Source organism: Gouania willdenowi, chromosome 6 (assembly GCF_900634775.1).
Source record: "Gouania willdenowi chromosome 6, fGouWil2.1, whole genome shotgun sequence".
Taxonomy (NCBI): Eukaryota; Metazoa; Chordata; class Actinopteri; order Blenniiformes; family Gobiesocidae; genus Gouania; species Gouania willdenowi.
This window is the reverse complement of record NC_041049.1, coordinates 31,404,158-31,421,266: the sequence shown is the minus strand read 5'-3', so window position 1 is coordinate 31,421,266 and position 17,109 is coordinate 31,404,158. Positions and strand designations below refer to the sequence as shown.

The 17,109-nt window shown below is 37.8% G+C and overlaps 1 protein-coding gene across 2 annotated transcripts in view; it reads right to left on the bottom strand.

Annotated features, from left to right (window-relative positions):
* ppm1h (protein phosphatase, Mg2+/Mn2+ dependent, 1H) overlaps nucleotides 1-14,131 on the bottom strand; it is a 50,809-nt gene extending 36,678 nt beyond the window's left edge. For both annotated transcript variants that reach the window (XM_028451736.1, XM_028451737.1), the window contains exon 1: nucleotides 13,792-14,131. In XM_028451736.1, coding sequence (XP_028307537.1) covers nucleotides 13,792-14,024 — 233 coding nt within the window. In that variant the 5' untranslated portion in view covers nucleotides 14,025-14,131. The remainder of the gene's footprint in view (nucleotides 1-13,791) is intronic.
* Nucleotides 14,132-17,109: the final 2,978 nt, after the last annotated feature.

Sequence of the window (17,109 nt, the reverse complement as noted above, 5' to 3'; positions counted from 1 at the left end):
CGAGCGCATGTGCTTCGTCACTGGGAAGTAATCTCTCAACTGTCAGATATTTCAAACACTCACCGGAGCTGCTCAGTCTCTTTCTTCTCCTCCTCCCTTGTTCTGACTACAGGAATAATCCATTTGAGATGATAGTCCATTGTTTTGTCCTACCGCTGCATCGTGTTGGGTCATGTTAAAGACAATACAAGGCAGTATAATATCTGTTTAAAGTCAAACTGATTGTGAGCACTCACACTGTGCTTCGGATTATCTATATACTGTAGGTAAATAAATTAACTGTGATGTCAACCTGCCTTCGCCATGTTTGTTTTACCTGTGAAGTAGTTTGAAAGGGAGGAACTCACATTCTTATAGGGTAGGAGGAGTTTCCGCCTTATGACTCATAAAGGGGCAAAAATCCAACTCGCCCATTTGGAGCTGACTTTTTACAAAATGTGGAATAACAAGGGAAGATAACAGAACTTTTTTAACTTTGGCACTCTGAATGAGGATAAAGGGATGCACTGTTTATCACTGTAACAAAACCATTATAAAGTGATTTTTTTCATCACACTGCCTCTTTAAGCTGTATGCCGACAGGAAAAGCACCTGGACCAGATAGGTTCCCTGCTGAATTCCTGAAACACTTCTGGTAAATGCTGGCTCCAGTTTTCTTCAAGGTAGTAACAGATTAAAAATGAAATGTATGTAGGACACCACATGAATATTACCTAAACCAGACAAACAACCCATGTTACCTTCTCGGAGCTACCCACCTATTTCACTCATTAACGCAGACATCAAAATGATCTCCAAAGTACAAACTTCCAGATAATAAAAAGTATTGCAATCAATCATCTACGAGAACCAAATAGGATCTAATGAAAAAAAGCACTCCACAAACAATGTCAGATGACTTGTTAGTTTTTAATTAACATTGCACAGAACTCCAACAATGAAAGAATAATTCTGTCACTTGATGCAGGAAAAGAACAGACAGTCATTCCCTTATTGCTGTCCTTGGTAAATTTCTTGGTAAATCCAGTGAATCTCCACCTTATATATTAAAGGCAAAAATAGCCACCAATAAAATAACATCTCAAAGCTTCACACTGCAGAGGAGAACCAGACGAGAGTGTCCACTCTCATCTTTATCTTTGGCAATATTCATTAAACTTCCAGCAGCAGCTGTACGTCAAAAATCCGTTATCAGAGATGGCGAGATGGTTTCCAATATCTGATAAAAAAGAAATACAACTTTAGATATATAAAGTTGGAAGCAAAACTCAACTGTGATAGGAGAGCCATTCATTCAACCCTGAAAGATCACATGACTGACAGTTGATCTTTGGAGCCTTTTATCTCTGATAATGGAGAAGCAGGAATGTTATCCACAGCTCCAGGCGCACACACCGTGTCCGAGAGCAGAGCTGTCACATTCACTCCCCTCCTTTCACTTCTGAGGAACAGCCCTAATTAGCCTGTGTGAGCTTTGATCTGCAAGTGTTTCTGCTTCGCTTTGGAGTACATCGCCCTGTAATACTGCCTCTGAGAATTAGGCCAAAAGTAAGGTAACAAAGAGTTCTGAGATTTTACACAATAGCGTCCCACCTATTGCTGAAACTGAGAATGAATAGCAATTTTCTTCATCGACAAATCACTTAAAAATAAAAGCACAATATAGTTTACATTTTAGGTTTGGGCACAGAACCATAACATACTTGAGGTTCTTGACCAGTTAGTAAAGAAGTTGAAACCATTGGTTTAATGTGCCATCTAATAAATATTCTATAAATATTAGAACCTGACTGATTAATCAGTGCAACCGATTAACTGGGCTGATTTTATATATCATTGATTAATCAACATTGGTCAATAGCTCGGTCAATTAATCGGTCGGGCTATAATATACTAAGAGGCATTGAAAACACAACAAGCACAAATTTCTCCTGAGTAAAACTAAATGTCCAATCTTAGTGTGAGCACGTGGCATGAACACAAGTGCAATACTTTAGCAATTGCATTAATAATCCAGAGGAGCGTGAAATCAAAACATGTTTGCTTGTTCTCAATTGGAACCCCTGGCTATTAAAAGCCTGCTAAAAAATTTTAGTTTGTCAAAAGCAAAGATAGCACGACTGCTTCAAGCATCCACCAACATTGTCATGTGATCTTCATGCTCAATAATGTTTCAACACACACAGCCAGATCCCTCAGAACTGTGAGTCTAGAGAGTCTAATCTTTCAGAATCTGGTTTCAGATTGTCATAGTACAAAATACTCTGTGGGTCTTAAAAAACTCAATGAAAATTATCTAAAACGCCTGGCAATATGGGGATGGCTGCTCTGTAAAGGGCTGGCAGTAAATGAGTTAAACTGGTCTCCTTACTCACCCAATATGAACCCAATCAAACATCTTTGGGATGTTCTGGATTGAATTAAGAGTTAGTCAGTGACATCAGCCAACCACAACTCACCAGGAGCTCCAACACGTACTGTTGACCGACTGGGATCAAATTCCACAAAGACAGATCAACGATCTGGTCACGTCAATGCCATGACAACCGGCTTCAGGCACTTCTGGCGAACAGACATGTTTTTAATGCCTCTTAATGTAACTTATGTACTAACTTTTTGCTGTGTGGAGATTATGTAGCTCTGTGCTGTTCTTTCTGCATTATCAGCTGCCACTTTTGAATCAGCAGTAATGAGTGAGAGAAGTCACTAGTTCATTGTTTACAGTTACATTAGTCCATTTAAATTTTCCAATGTTTACTATTTGGGATTTGACTTTGACTTTTTTTTACATTGTATTCTGGAAATAAAGTTTGCGCAATCTTGTTTTCCTATTAATCAGGGGCTTTATCAAAGTCAAAGTCAAAGTCAGCTTTATTGTCAATTCCTTTGCATGCACAAACATACAAGGGAGAAAAGTTTTATTTGCCAAGTGGAGATGGAAAGAAACTGCTTTTGTGTCTTTAGGTTCTGGTCCTGATGGACCGAAACATCCTAAGTTTTCTTATTTTAATTTAGTAGTGTTTTGCTTCTTTGTCTTGAATCATATTTTGGGTAATATAAGAATGTATTTTCATGTACAGTATATCCTTTGTGCATCAATGTTCCAATTTCATATATCGGCCAATATATATCAGTTTGTGGCAGAAACATTGAATATCGGATTGTCAAAACCCCAAATACCGGAATCGGCAAAAAAACAAAACAAAAAAGGCTCTAATAAATATTTCTGAATTGGTTTGATTTCTTCTCATCTTGATTCTTGAGTCTTAAGCTGAAAATGTTTAGGATTACAGCAAAAAAGGTAAAACATTTTTATACCCCTTACTTTGCAAATATTATAGACTGAGTATCATTTATTAATAATAGCTTTATTATCTCCTCAGCTGCTTAAATCATTTGCTGTCAATAACCTGTTGCACAACGTTAAGCGCTCATAAATCACTCCAAGTTTAAAAGAATTAAAAAAAATCCACCTGGAGGCAATAAATGCCAGTAATTATAGATTCTCCGCTCAGCTGCTGACTACCATATCTTTTGAAGGATTTGAACGATTTATCGCCCCTTTCATTCCTTTTTTCTTGCATTCAAACAAATCCACATCAAAGGTTTATGGTTTTCTTCTGAACCACAATTTGAGCATTGTGTGTGTGTTCCTCTCTTTGAACCTTTGACAGATTTTGTTCGCCCATGTTCATCAACTGCTTTTCCTTCCACATAAATCAAGTCACAAAAGCACTTAAAACATTTAAGATATTGTTTGGATTAAAATGGTTTAAACAGAACTTTTTGCAGGAGTTCCTCATAATTCATTGGCAGATTAGGGAATGTGGGCGGATACTGGAGTAGGATTATAGCAGTTCATGTTGATTTAACAGAAAGCACACAAGAACATGACCTGCATCATGTGACTGGGCACTGAGAAGCTGATGTGAGTGCTTGAACGGACACTCGTGTGCACAGAAAAGTTTAACATTCTGTTGCTTTTTCTTACTTACAAAGGAGGAAGACGAGCAGAGAAAACTGAGCTGTAAAATGCATTTGCTTCCTTCATTGTTTGTGTTACTCTGAGCAGAAAAGGCCTTTCAGAGCAGGGGTTTAATCCATGTAACTAGCAGTAAATCAGTGTGTCACTCACTGATCTGTTCAAAGCTTTTACGGTCAGAGTTTCTTGGCACAGCCGTGAGGTGGAGGAGGTGGTTTCTGTGGTCGGGAGGTTATGTTTTCCTCAAAGCTTTATCAAGGAATGACCTCCAGTTCACTGCTCAGTGTGAAATGCAATGAAAATACATCATCTCCAAGCAAAGGTTTTAGATCATTTAATACGTTTGAGTATAGGAAAAATCTGACTAGAACAAAAAAAAATTATAATGGTGACTTACAAGACACTGGATATGGTGATAAATAAACCAATCTGAAGTAAAAGTCAAGTTGAATGAGGTAAAATCATAAATGAACCTGTACTTAAAGCAGATGGTGATGATCCCCTACTTTTTAAAAACTATCTAATCCAAAAGTTGTTCTCATTCATTTCTGCCAAAGTGACTTCCAAACACATTTCTGCTAATTTCACGTATTGAAAGTTGTACAAAATCACGTGTAGACAAAGAAAAAAAAGAAAAGAAAGTTGTACCAAAACCATGGCGGATGTTTATATTTTTGTTTTCCACGGAAACGCCGAAACACGGCAGAAATGTAATGTCTCACGGAGTGACGTGATAACACGAGGAATGCCATATACAAACCACAACAAAAATGACGTGAATCACTGTATTTCTTGTCTGGTGAAGAAACGTAATAAACCACAGTAAGAATGAAGTAAAAACACTTAAACGTCAGAAATGTAACTTCAAACATTACAATTGAGCCTTACGTAAATTTATAGTGTGAGGCATTTCATATGCGTTAGTCACTTTTGAAATAAACTTGTTCTCTTTCTTGTCGAGTCTGTCAACCTTTCAGCTTTGGATTCTTCTACACGACTGTCATTCCAACAATGCAATGTATTTTCCAAAATTCAATTAACATGATCAAATGTCAAAAAATCTATTTCAACCTTTGTTTGAGTAAATCATCTTGTTTTGGGGAAGAAATGAGGCCTACACTATGGGGCGGATTCACTAAGAACCAGTTGCGTCCCTAAATTCTTTGGTGATGCAGTTTCCTCACCTGCTGCGAGGAATTCACTAAGATTGCAGCAATGATTAGCGCATGTGCAGAAGTGGTGGAAACCGCCCTATTTCAATGTGGAGACGTGAGTGCACAGAAGAACACAATGATATTTGAAGTTAAATTGGAGGCAGATTGACTTCTCTGTCTGCTGCACAAATATTGAATAATGTAAAAAACTAAATAAACAAATAAAATGTTTTTTTAAACAACTTTAAAACCTAATGATATTTTTATCTTCCTAATTTAATGTGGCTGCTCTGTCGGGTCCTGTAACTTTGCTCTGATCGGTCCATGAAAAACAGACAGATTTGGACAGAAACTGTCCTCCTTATCTGCCATTGATCTGAGTCAATGCAGCAACATGGTCTGTCAATCAGTCGATCAGCACCATTTGAAGATGATCTACTGACCACCATCCAGCAGGTCTGACCTCCTGAGTAGCGCTGTGTCACCACACTCTCATATGTGAACATTGTGCCATCACTGCATAAATTATGCATCTGATCAGCTGATTTTGGCCTGATGCTCCTTCCATCAACGCGACAAGAGTTTGACGATCAAAACATCACTGGAGCGGTGCGTCCATAGTGACATCCATGGATCAGCTTTTTCTCTCCCTCAAACACACTTTACTCTGCAATTTCTAAATAAGTGGCTGTTAAATATTGACTATTGTTTTATTTTAATTATTTTATACTAGAAAGGTTAACTGGAGCATTTTTTTCCCATCTCTGCTGTGTTTTGTGCCAACATTCAGTGCAACCATGATGTCTGTGTGTGAGTTTACACCTGAAAGTGAGTTGTACTATTTTCGGAGCAGAAACAGTCACCGCAAACAGTTCCAGATTTGATTTATGGCATTGCGTCCCCTGCATTAATTTATTTGCATTTCCCCCTCCCATTTTTGCGCCCCTATGAGATCCGCCTACATTATATTTACATCAGAGGGAAACACACTAAATGGATTGGGGGGGGCGCATTGTGACGCACTGAAGAAGCGCAGTCCTGATTCCCTGGAGTTTGTACCCCTCATTAGCGCGTGGAGTGACGTTTGCACACGTTTTAATACCCCTAAACCTTTAATGAATCCGCCCCATGTCTTTGTCTGTATGTGTAAAAGACATGATGGGGGTCGCCACCGGCATGTTTAAATAAAACCAATTCTATGTTTGTGAAAATGTGAAGTGCTGCCTCAAGGGGATAAGTTAGAGGTTTTTGTTTTTGATTTACTCTGATTTTCTTGGTCTGATGCTCAAACTTATTTGATGATCTGACTGTTTGATTCGCACAAATAAGCACAGTGAAAGTGTTGACACTCAGTTGCACACATTATTATTCCTTCAAAAGCATGTTTTTACTCTTTGTATCTGCTATGCTGCAACAGTTTGTTTTTGCGTAAGTAACTGAATTGTAGACACACATCGATTGGGTAATGCTGCCGCTGAGATGACATGGTGGTGATTAGAAAAAAACAAAAGCTGTTAAATGGGAAATCTAGATAATTCACCACTCTTTCTCACCCAATGACTCCCTGTGCCAATCACAGAGTGGAAGGAAAAGAAAAAAGGATAGAGCTGCAAGAAGAACATAGCAAGAAAACATGCACTGCCAACATAGTAGAAAGTTTCTATTCAACCTGAGATTTCCATCCAGAGCCCATGTGTTAGTTACATTGTTACTTTAAAAATAATGTAATCCCTCTTTTGTCAGCATCACACCTTAATTTATTTCAACTCTTTGAGAAAGAACAAATTGTCATTTTAAATTTGTCAACTAATAATTTCGATTGAATTTTTGAATAAATAGATTTTGCATATATTAATTGAAATATGATATATTTAATGTGCAACTACACGATTTATACATTTATTTATATTGAATTCATAATAGTGTAATAATACTTTTTTTTAATTAGAGCGATGCACATATATAGATTTCCTTCCAATCCAGCCAGTGACCAATACTTAGATGCATCGGTCTCACTGTAAAGATGAGAACTGCAATGAATGATTACAAGGGTTGAGTATTGGCAAGGATGCTGCAATACGATACGTATCACGATACAATATTACCACGATATATTGCGATATTCTACCGATATAATGTCAAAATTATACGTAGAGATGAAAAATCAAGTTGCTGTATATGTTCATCAGAAGATATTGATCATTCAGAGGACAAATTGAGTCAAAACTATTTGCTTCAAAACATCCTATTTATTATTAGAGTTTTTGCACATTTTCACTGAAAAAAAAGAAAATGCAGTTTTAAACACTGCCATCGTAAAATAAAGCGCAACAAGTAACAATTTCAACACATTGAAAGCATTGTAACAACTGTAAGTGAGAACATAAAGGATAAAGTATCCTGAGTTACTGACAATGCACAAAAATAAGTACAAATTTATCTTATTGTGTCAGTTTGAACACTGATCTGTGCATATATATTGTATATGTGCTCTATGTTACTGAACATACTGATCTGAAAAGTATGAGGATATATATATATATATTTAGATATTTTAAATCGATTAAAAAAAATCGGCACCCAAAAAAAAATCACGATATATTGTGAAATCATTTTTTTTTCACACCCCTAATGAGACTTACATCGCGACGCTGGCTGAACAGAGTCAAAAGGGTAAAGGGTTGGGGCTTTGTTATCAGGTCAACAATAATAAAGTTGTTAAGAAATAAGCAATTATTGACCGATAAATTGGCCAAGCAAAGACTGCAACATAAATCAACACTCATGCGAAAGAAAGATACTTTAAGACGTAGATAGTAAATATTGCAAGAAATCAGCATGTTTAAAGGCTGGAACTGTGAAATGTGTAAACAATTGCAGTGAATGTAAAACAAAGATGTGAGGAACACGCAGTGATCCATTGCAACGGTCTTGCTCACTGAACCAGAGAACACACTCATTCAAGAATGATGCATTATGAAGATGCACTGCTCCCACTGTCTCTAGTCGAAGCCATCTAACAATCCACAAAGACCCCTTGAGTTTCACTGAGACCAAGTAGGAGAAAGGTTTGTATGTGAAAGGAGAATAAACAGAGCTGTGTGACTCATCTTTGGCTATCCAACACTATAATTTGACTTTTCAGCTCTGCTGGTCAGCCAATCTCTTGCTTGCTTTCTTTAGAAAAACAACCAAAAAGCCATGATAACAATAGCAAAAGACAGTTGTGTAGCGTCTTTTAACGGCATCACCGCCTATTTCTGCCACACATGAATCAAAGGGCCTTGGCTTCTGAAATTAAGTTGCCATCTAAGGTATATAGCAACTCTTCTCCAGCCCTTTCAGTGACATTTGGACAGAAGTGAGACAGCTCATGTCCCTGTCTTTATATGCCTAGTTTACCCACCCACTGTCACTTGGTGAGAGTTCAGCAGGAGCTAATTGCTTAAAGATCACTGTGGATTTGATGACTATGGCCCAGTTTAGAGAGATTCATGTCTGGGTGCCGTAGCAGTTGCGAAATCTATCCTTGCTTAAACTTTGTTTTGTGGCTTCCATGGAAACAACTGAAATGAAATATCTCACGGAGTGACATCTGAACACGGGGAACACCATAGACAAACAAAACAAAATAGCGTCAAGCAAATACTTTCTTTGTTGTCTGGCAAAGTAACACAAGAAATCCGAAGTCCTCTGGCCCTACGTCACCATGCGAGGAGGAGGAAGTCAGTGTCCCATCTATAGACACGCCCACTCATGAATATGCATAAGTAGGACGCAAATCAGCTGGCTAAAACTCTGGAAAACAGGAGAAATAAACCTCAAATACTATGTTTTTAGAGTTCTTAAAACAAATGGAGACGGGTGAAAAATAGCATGACATGGGACCTTTAAGGGATTCCAATCCCACGAATGATTATCAACAAACCCAATTTTTGCGATGGAGTCAAAACCAATATTACAAGCAGCAATTTCAACATTTGACAATTGTTTGAAAGTGAAGTCTACTATTTTTCAGAAGAAACTCCTTTGATTTATTAATCAATGAGGCCTACACTGTATCTTTATTTGTGTTATTAAAATGTTAGAGACTGTCACCAGCAGCTGACCTAGACAACACCAGGTCCATCATATTATATTCTCTAAAATATAGGGCCTTTATATCATTATTAGGACATATCACATGTGAGTACATCTGTGTGTTAGAGACGGGCGATTAAACAAAAAATATTCAAAATTCAAAACCAACATTTAGCATTTCTTTGAGACGTAAAACTGCTGTGTCTGTTATTATGGTTTGCTTTAAATGAACAACTGGCTACATTTCATCTCTGGCTGCACATAAGACAACAAGTTCATTGTTTGCCTGCCAGTAAATGTACCCGCGTTCTTATTAATATGTTTTTAATAAATATTCAAACAATAAATTGAGTTGAGAGTGGAATAATTGTGCATTAGCCGAAATCGAGGGAGATGGTTTAATTAATTGTAAATGATTTTTTCCATAATCACCCAGTCCTAGCATGTGCCTATAAATATATATATACATATAAAAGTGATTATTATATTATCTATCTTAATTATTTCATCCTAAAATTAATAAAATGTTTTACATTTCGATATTATTTTGATTTTATTCTGTGTTTAGTAGAATCTTGGGTAATCCAACAGTGTTGTTCAACCTCTCCAATGGAAAAGGGCTTTCCCAGCTAGCAGCAATAGTCCATAACAGGACGCCTTATGGTCAGCCAGCTGTTGACAAATTCCCAGTAGGGCTCAGTCCTGGCAAGAGAGCCCCATCTTCTTCCAACATGAAAATAAAGCTATTTCACCTTATGTCTTTAAGCAATAAAAACATAATTTCTCTTAAAATGAAACAGATATAGATATGGGGGGAAAATATTGATGTATGTAGTGTTTGAAGCATTTGCGGCCGTCTGAGGATTCCTCCTTTTTAGTCGTGGGATTAAAAATGATTCACGGTAAATTTAAAAAAAGAAGCATGAAGGAGAACTAGCAGCCTTCCAGAAGTGCTACAGCCTTCAGGGAGCAAAAAAACCTTGTACAGATGTATTCAGCAGCTGTTACGTTTTAGAACCACAAAGGTGAGGCCTGAATATCGAAGAATGTATAGCTAATAATTATTTTAAGCTTAAAGTCTGAAATATCACAAATTAACAACAGACAAAAAATAAATACAACTAATACGGATCCTTTCCAAAAAAATAGAATATCATGGAAAAGTTGTTTAATTTCCATAATTCCATTCAAAAAGTTAAACTTTCATAGATTATAGATTCAGGGCCCACAATTTAAACAATTTCAAGTATTAATTTGTTTATTTTTACAAAATTTGGGCTTCCAGCTCATGAAACCCATGAAAACAGGATTTCAAAAAATTAGAATACTGTAAAGAAATCACCATTTACTTTTCAGTTTTGGCAACAAAAAAAAAGATGAGAAGATGGACTGGACTGTTGGCCAGTGGTTCAAGGTCCTCTTTTCTGATGAAAGTAAAGTGTGCCTTTCATTCGGGAATCAAGGTCCAAGGGTTTGGAGGAAGACGGGTGAGGAACAGAACATTGCACCCCAAATCATGACTGACTGTGGATATTTCACACTGGACCTCAAGCAGCTTGGGTTCTGAATCTATAATCTATGAAAGTTTAACTTTTTGAATGGAATTATGGAAATTAAACAACTTTTCCATGATATTCAATTTTTTTGGAAAGGGTCTACATAAAGGTCTAATCCTCAATGGCACTCATGCACCGGTCTGTATTTATCTAAAAGCTTGTGGGATAATCTTATTGCGACATCTGAAGCTGTGCAGAGTGCAAAGTGAGGCTCATCCTGACACATGAGATGCACTGAGTGTTTCTGCTTGAGGCAGCAGCTGATTATCATTGATTATACAATATATGGAGGAGGAATCAAGTGCTCCTCTTACATTAGTATGAACAGAAGACTTTGTGTCAGAGCAAAACACACTGGAGCAACGTTTTGGTGAAGCTGTGAATCCAGGTCACTAAGATGAAGCATTGTCTGACATGTTTAGGGTGTTTTCTGACTCGTGCTTGCTAAAGAAGAATATAAAACGCACACAATAAAAAGCAAACAGATTTTTTTCCCCCTTCAAAGCCATGATTTTCATTTCATATGCACCTGCATGCAAATTCAGATTCTGTTTTTTGGCATGAACATTTCATCAAGCCGGAACATTTTGTTTTCATCCTCAGCCAAGTTCAGTTTACAGCTGCTTAACCAAGCAGCAGCAGTTGTTTGTACCCCAACCATTAAAAAGAAACACAGATTAAATGCTTTATTGTCTGCCTAATGACTGCAAAACCACAAGATGTTTGAACAATACTACTCTACATAAGGGTATGTGTGGGATCCACACAAGGTTCCTGCTGCTTAACAGAAGGTTTTCCTTGCCGCCATGATGAATTCATGTTGGGTGTGGGATACATATGTATGTGTATATACGTATATATGCATATGTGTGTATCCATAAAATGAAGAGTCCGTCCTTAAGACTGCTCTACTGTAAAGTGTCTTGAGATACCATTGGTTATGATTTGGCGCTTTACAAATAAAAGATTGATTGATTGATTGATTGACATAAGGTCTGACTTGTCAAATATACCTAAAGAACATCAGTCAACTGCACACACATTTGGACAAATAACACGAGTTCCAAAATAAATCATGCACATTCAGGTGCAAAAGATGCCAATTCTTTAGCGAAACCTGAACCGTAGCTAGATATCATGACAAAAAACAGGAAAAATGTCTGGATTACAGTGTACATTTTAGGACATGATCAGGTCTCAGAGTGAGATATCAGGTACATGGAAAACCTCTGACATTTATCAGACCAAACAGATTCATTTGTCAAACCAAACTCCATCACATGAAAAGGCCTCAGGCTTCAAAATAAAAGTCATCAGACTAAAGAACTTAAATAAAACCGCCTCAGGCCGTAAAAAAAAAAAAAAGAAGTATTTTGAAGAAACCGGAAAAACACATGACGTCATCGATATGTGCTGCTTCGGATATGAGGGTAAGTTGAAAGCTGTTATCTTCTATTTATTATTAAGGTTACGATAATATATCAACGTTTCATTGAACTATGTATTTATTAATCAAACAATACGTTTATACCTAAACTTTTAAAAAATGAAAGGAAGGACCGGCTTTTCATTTTACTTTGTCATGTGTACTTCCTGTCTTGTTTTACAGCCTGAGTCTGATGACTGTTATGTTGAACCCTGAAGACGGTTCATTTGACGGCGTTTAGTTTGAAAAGTGTCGCCGTTTCATCTGACGGAGGTTTGGCTGAGACGTGCGTCCGTTTGGTCTGACAAATGTCAGAAATTTTCCTGATACCTCACGCTGAGACCTGAGGATGTGCTAAAATATACACCTTCCCGGATAATTAGAGAGGAAATCTTAACCTTTTTAGCTAAAAAAAAACAGCATCCTGAACTCCAGAATTCCTCATCAAAAACTCATTGTTCTAAAATCAAATCAAATGTTCTATGAGTGCTGAAGTCAGACCACTTGAGAAAAAAAAAAATCCTTACAGCAGTGCTTCTCAAACTGAGGCCGTAGTTTGGGGGTCCGTGATATATATATATATATATATTTTTTTTTTTAACTAATATTCTTGTGGTATCATTACAAAGTGTATAACTACATGTGGGGACCAATGCACCAATAAAACCATCCATCCATTTTCTGACACGCTTGCTCCTTCTTTCAGGGTCGTGGGGGTCTGCTGGTGCTTACCTCCAGCTCTCAATGGGCGTTAGGCAGGGGTACACCCTGGACACGGCACCAGTCCTTCGCATACATGCAGACAGACAACCCCTCACATTCACACTCACATTCAATCCTATGAGCAATTTAGAAACAGTCACGTTTTTGGACAGTGGGAGGAAACCCACACAAGCATGGGGAGAACATGCAAACTCCACAAAAAAAGGACCCAAGTGTCCACCCAGGACGATCTTGCTGTGAGGTGGACATGCTAACCACAAACCCCCACGCGCCCTACTAATAAAACCAACATACTTAAATTGCATGTATAGTATATACTGTAGATAGTACACACACACGAGCACACACACCTGTGATGCTGTGTGTCAATGGCTATAAAATCATACAAAAAAAGTACTTCATTTTATTTTATTTTTTCAAATAAATGTGCACATATTTTGTTTATTGGTTGAAACACATTTATGTTATATAGAAAACTAGATACTCTTGGAGTAATATTTAAGTTGAAACGCTCAAAGTATAGATCTATAGCATTAATAGTGAATTGTGATTAATTGACATGAGGATTACAGGGGTGTCCTCGAAAAACATGCTCTGCCCTGTAAAGAGGACCTGGATCCAAAAAGTTTGAGAACCCCTGCCTTAGGAGGAATTGGTGGCAGATAACAAAGCACACCTCCATTGATGAACTCCTAATGTTTTCCCTGATTTGTGAACAACCCCCACCACAACAGATGATGCCTGGTTTAAATCCACATTCCTCTTCTGCTTTTCATCGTGAATAAACAGACAAAGGCAGGCAGGCAGGTAGGTGTGTGTGTGTGTGTGTGTGTGTAAAAATAAAGGGATGCTCGGAGCACACACACTCACTCCGCGTATCCGCTGCACCACGGCAGTCGCCGGTTCTCCTTCAGGATCAGGATCGGCCTCGCTCCGTGATCCGCTGAACACTCGATCTCATCCGGCGACAGTCCGAGGAACTCCGGGCGGCTGTACAAGAACCGGTGCGGCAGATCCGAGCCTCCGGTGGGCTCTCCGTTGGAGCCTCCGGCCATCACACCTCCCATGAAACTGGAAACCACAGACCTGACCCGGGTCAGCATGGTGCTGCGGTCCAGGAGAGGAGTGTGTGTCTGTGACGGTGCCCGCACAGCGGTCCTGATCAGCGGCGTGAGAGGCAGCAGCGGAGCGGGGCTCAGACTACACGGAAATAAACACGCACACACACACACACACGCTTCGCGGCGGTCATGTGACATACCGGGTGCTTGTGCTACTGGTGGATTGTGAGCAGATTAGTGTTAACTGTGCTGGAGGTCAGAAGTTTCTAATCCCTCTGGGACCTATAGGTTCCCAACATTTAACAATTCATTTACATTTTTTTCCCATTAACACAACCTGCAAAACAGAAGTCCATGTGAACTAAACTGTGAATCACTTTTCATTGCTTTTACACTAAATGCATTCAGTGCCACAATCACCATTCACCACATGCTAAACACTAAACTTTTTCAGTACATTTTTCAAACGCTAACACACTTTGTTCAAAACACAATCAAAACAGAATGATAGGTTGGGGAAACATAGTGAAATTCTGCTGCAGCCACATTGAAATTTATTGAAAATTTTATCAAAATGTTGACAAAATAAGAGTGTTTGGCCTCATCAAAAACAAAGGAGTGGCTTTTGATTCTTATCTTTTTTTGCAAGTATGGATCAAAGAGCAGTGGGTGATGTTGGTAAAGACAGAAGAGTGGCCAGGAGAGGAAGACCAAGAGCTGTGTTCTCTGATAAAATCAGGCCCACAGTGAGTGACTATTTACTAAATCTCTCTTATAGAGGCTGGTTTAAGTGGTTTAAAGCTGAGAAATCTATGTTTATGTATGATTCTTTTAAAATGCGAAAAAATACCTAATTAGTCTTTTACTATGGTCTCCTGCCGGTGGTCATTCATATACATTAATGTATATAAGTCCTGTCTTTGTCCTGTAGACCACTATACAAATGGAAACAATCGCTGAGTGCACCCAGCCAATAGGCTTTGACTTCCTGTTTTTGAGACTGTCAATCAAAGTGAATGCGGAACTGTGCACGAAAACAAGGCCATGCGTCACAACAGCAAACAGGTAAATATGATTTTGGCTCTTACCTGACCCATAGACCTATATCAATGCTACCTGATGCGACCTTGTTATGTTCCGCAATGCGCGTGCAGAGAAGTAGAGGCGTGGCTTCAGGTAGATTGCAGAGGCAGGGAAGGAAGAGAGGAGGTTTAGGGCAGGACATTGATATGTTTCTCAGAAACTCTGGATATCAGCTTTAAGGTGCAGCCAAACATTCAGCATTCAACAGTTGCTTCAATTACTATAATTTTCCTGCAAAACAACAGTTACAGTAAGACATGCATCCAACAATTACTGTAATGAGCCAGATTTCACAAAATAAAATAATCTATGTTTTTACATCAGCTGAAAGTTTGGGAAATATATTGATTATTGTATTTTGTGTTTTATATTACTGTACTGTATATTTAGGATGCAAAGGAATTCTGAGATTATAATTGTTTACAGTAATCTTTATGTTTTTTGTAAGGTCCTGAAACACTGAAGTCCAAAAGCACAAACGTTCTTGATTACTGTAAATTGCTGCCCAGCTGATTCAGCTTTGTTGCAATATGTTACAGCATATACAATAATTTAGAACCATCAAAGTGCAAAGATCTTATTGTGTAATAAATCATTGATACTTGAACGATAAGATGTATTTTATGTAATTCTCATGTAGTTCAGTGTGCTCAGAGTGACGCTGTGTGTTTCCAAAGTGAGACTATTTGCTAGTGTTGTGGTTGAATGAGCTTCATTTGAGACGTGTATGAAGTGTTTTGTTGGTGAGAAACACTTTTGGGAATGAGAGTTACTGTTGAGCTGAGATGCCTGAAAGACATGCAGACTATGTTAAGAGTTTTGAACATGTGACTCAGTTTCGACCAATGCTTGTTAGCAATAGAAAAAAAACTGTAAAAATAATCGGGAAATGTTCCCAGTTCCTTTGTAGGCTATTTTTTGGACAAATTCACCACAAACTAACAGTACCATTGCTCAATTAACTTCTATTTTTTCTTGCAATTTGCTGAAACAGAATTATTTGATGCTGTTGAGGCCATTTTATCACACTTCTGACAACAGGAGACAATAATTAGCTACATTTTACAAATAACTTATGTTATTATACTCACTATTGAAGTAATCACATATAAGTTGTAGTTTATCTAAATTCTACTATAAATTCCAATCGTTGTTTTGAATTTGTAGATTGTCTTAGGGAACCAATGTTTGATACATAATCAGGGGTTTAGAAGAGCCCACTATTCCACAAATGAAAAAAGCATATGAAATTATGGAGAGAGGGTACTTATGATATGAAGAGGATGCACATGATTTGACAAAAATGTGAAGGGGCACACAGGACAAAAAAGATTGGGGACCACTACTCTAGAATGATCACAGCAGGCTGTGAATGAACCTGTCACAGAGAAACAGGTTCATAATCCTCACTGTGCACTTTATTTTTATTCTTATATTAACCAATCGTTGATTTTGTTTTTTTTTCTAGTAGGGCAGGGGTTCTCATCCTTGGGGTCGACTCGAGCGACACTGGGAGGGGTCTCCAGATGCTTTGAAGAAACTATCATTTTTTTTTTTAACAATTTCAGCCCATTTTTGATTATTGTTTACCCTTTTTCTGAAACTACACCAAACTTGCCATATTTTAACCTATTTTTCATCACTTTTTCTTGCCACATTTTTGCTCCTTTTAATTCATTTTTGCTACATTGCTCCCATTTCTGCCACTTCTCCATCAAATGTCAATGCCTTTGCACGTTTTTTCAATTTTCTATACATTTTCGGCACTTATAAACCCTTTCCACCACTTTTCCACCTACTGTCGCATATGTTGACCCATTATTGTCACTTTTAACCACATTCACAATTTTTCATGCCCATTGTTTGATAGTTTAAACAAATTGTTCTTACTTTTAAATTTACATTACCCCAGCCCCCCTCTCCACGTTCTGTCCGTTTTGACCACTCTAATTTGCAACTTTTAACCAATTTATGTAATTTTTAAAATCTCATTTCACCACTATATACTATGGCACAAATAATAATATACTTTCTGGATAACAGT